Source organism: Lipotes vexillifer, unplaced genomic scaffold (genome assembly GCF_000442215.2).
Source record: "Lipotes vexillifer unplaced genomic scaffold, Lipotes_vexillifer_v1.1 scaffold349, whole genome shotgun sequence".
Taxonomy (NCBI): Eukaryota; Metazoa; Chordata; class Mammalia; order Artiodactyla; family Lipotidae; genus Lipotes; species Lipotes vexillifer.
This window is the reverse complement of record NW_006790574.1, coordinates 59611-61783: the sequence shown is the minus strand read 5'-3', so window position 1 is coordinate 61783 and position 2173 is coordinate 59611. Positions and strand designations below refer to the sequence as shown.

At 46.8% G+C, this 2173-nt stretch overlaps 1 protein-coding gene across 2 annotated transcripts in view; it reads right to left on the bottom strand.

The window, feature by feature from the left end:
* Window positions 1-2173, bottom strand: part of COL2A1 (collagen type II alpha 1 chain) — a 31276-nt gene that overhangs the window by 23503 nt on the left and 5600 nt on the right. For both annotated transcript variants that reach the window (XM_007463834.1, XM_007463833.1), the window contains 5 exons: window positions 1740-1756; window positions 1498-1530; window positions 1363-1395; window positions 1211-1264; window positions 945-1046 (listed from right to left, as the gene is read on the bottom strand). In XM_007463834.1, coding sequence (XP_007463896.1) covers window positions 945-1046; window positions 1211-1264; window positions 1363-1395; window positions 1498-1530; window positions 1740-1756 — 239 coding nt within the window. The remainder of the gene's footprint in view (window positions 1-944; window positions 1047-1210; window positions 1265-1362; window positions 1396-1497; window positions 1531-1739; window positions 1757-2173) is intronic.

Below are 2173 nucleotides of genomic sequence, written 5' to 3'. Positions count from 1 at the left end.
CCCTACTTGGCTAGGTAAGCTATATCTGGATAGAAAATACTCTATTTAGATAAATTCTAATTGTTGGAGACCAACCTAGCATTGATCTGAATTACTAATGATTCCTGAAAAATAGTTTTGGAAATGGGTTATTAGATGACAGTGGCATAGTCATTTCCCTGGGAGATGAAGTGTTATTTGGAAGAGTATCCATTACTTGCATTTCATTTTATAAGTTTTTTTTAAAAAATTCTAAAATATTAAATACATTATTTAACATAAATTGAGAAATATAACTAAAAATATCACTTTTAAAGTCTCTTTTTTTCTTTCCCAAGACTTTAATGCGCAGCAAAAGACCAAAATGAACAGTCTTGAAATATTTTAACAGGGGACGTAGCGGGCATCTCTGAGCCATTCAGGTTTAAAAATTTAAATCATAGCAAACATCAAAATGGCAAACCTGCAAAAACTGGTCAATAATATAATTTGTTGATTGGTTTGATTCCAAAAATGACTTTAGCCACACACCTTCACTCAGTGGGGCTCTTTCACGAGAATAAATAATTGCTTGGAATGTACTTGGCAAAGGTGCAGATTCAATGTCTTCCAAGGACAGCGGTCACTCTTCTTCCAGGGAACTACAAGTGCCCAGTCATCCTCCCCCCAAGCCCCACACCCACTCCCAAGAATCAGCCACACAGTACAGACGCCAGGAAGCCAGGTAACTGAAGACTTGCTTTGCAGAAACCCAGTGAGTGAAAAAAGTCATGCCTTAGCGCCACAGTCGACTTCATGCCTACTATGTGATTCCACTAAATTATAGGCCTGGGGGAGAAGCCCATAGACAGGCTGTGTACACACTGCTGGCAGCCCTGGGACCCAGCCAGGTGAGTGTGACTAGCAATTTAGAAGCCACGCTTCTGGAGGGACAGCCTGAAGGAAGGGGACATAAGGATACTTACTCCACCAAGACCAGGGGGCCCAGGGGGGCCAGGAGGGCCAGGGGGGCCAGGGTTTCCAGGGGTCCCAGGCTCTCCATCTCTGCCACGAGGTCCAGGAGCACCCTTGGCAGAAAGAGAAAAAGGCCCCAATGAGAAGCAGTGTTTATGCAAGAACCATCTGTCTACAGGCTGCCCTTGAGGAGGCAGGTAGTCAGTCATTTGGGGAGGGGGAGATTAGAGAACCTCGGCAGTCCACAAGGGTCAGGCGGCATTGTTTCTCTACTCACTTTTTCACCTTTGTCACCACGATCACCTCTGGGTCCTTGTTCACCGGCAGGTCCCTGAAAATGAAGAAAATACTGAGAGGACAGCAAGACCAGGGGCCTGCAGTTCAGTAACTCAAGGAAGACACGGAGGAAGGGGTTTCTCCCTTTCTTACCTGAGGCCCAGGAGGTCCTTTGGGTCCTACAATCTGTGATAGAGAGAACCCACAGGATGGCAAGTTAGAGGGAACCTCAAGGACATGACCCAGTTAGAGCAGTAGATGCAACGTGGGAGTATAATGCATACTTACATCCTTGATGTCTCCAGGTTCTCCTTTCTGTCCCTGAAACACGAAACACTGTCAGGATTGAGCCAAGCAAGCCCACCAAGCCCCAAGCACACAACCTTGCCCAGGAGCCCTTGCATCGAGATGCCCTCTGAAACAGATCCCTGTTGATGTCTAAAGACCACAGGCTGAATGAGCACAGCACTGCTTCTGAAGAAGGAACTATAAAGGCAAATGAAAGCGCAAAAAACAACAAAAATCCTCACCTTTGGTCCTGGTTGCCCTGCAAATGGAAAAAACAGAGAAGGAAAATGTAAGACTCATGAGATGGTTACGTACAACTTCTTGTCACTTAGACACTCTTGAACGGATCAAACAAAGAAAGGGACACAACCAGGGAAGGAGGCAGCTTCCTGTTACTCCACTGAACCCCTCTGTCGGGGTGTTAGGGTCACTGGGGTCCCGGAGTTGCTGAGGTCCCATGAGGAATGGAGATGATGCAGACTTTGTTATTCAAAAGGCAGTCAGCATGCACAGGAATGGAGCAGGGGTGGTACAAAGAGAAAAGGAAGAATTCAAGATCTAATCAGCCGCCAAGAAAGAAAGCACCCGAAACTGAGAGGTTCAGTCTCTTCTCTTCCTCACAGGGTAAGAAGGCCCTCCGTAGCCCAAGCGCCACCCCCACCCCACCCCCCCACCC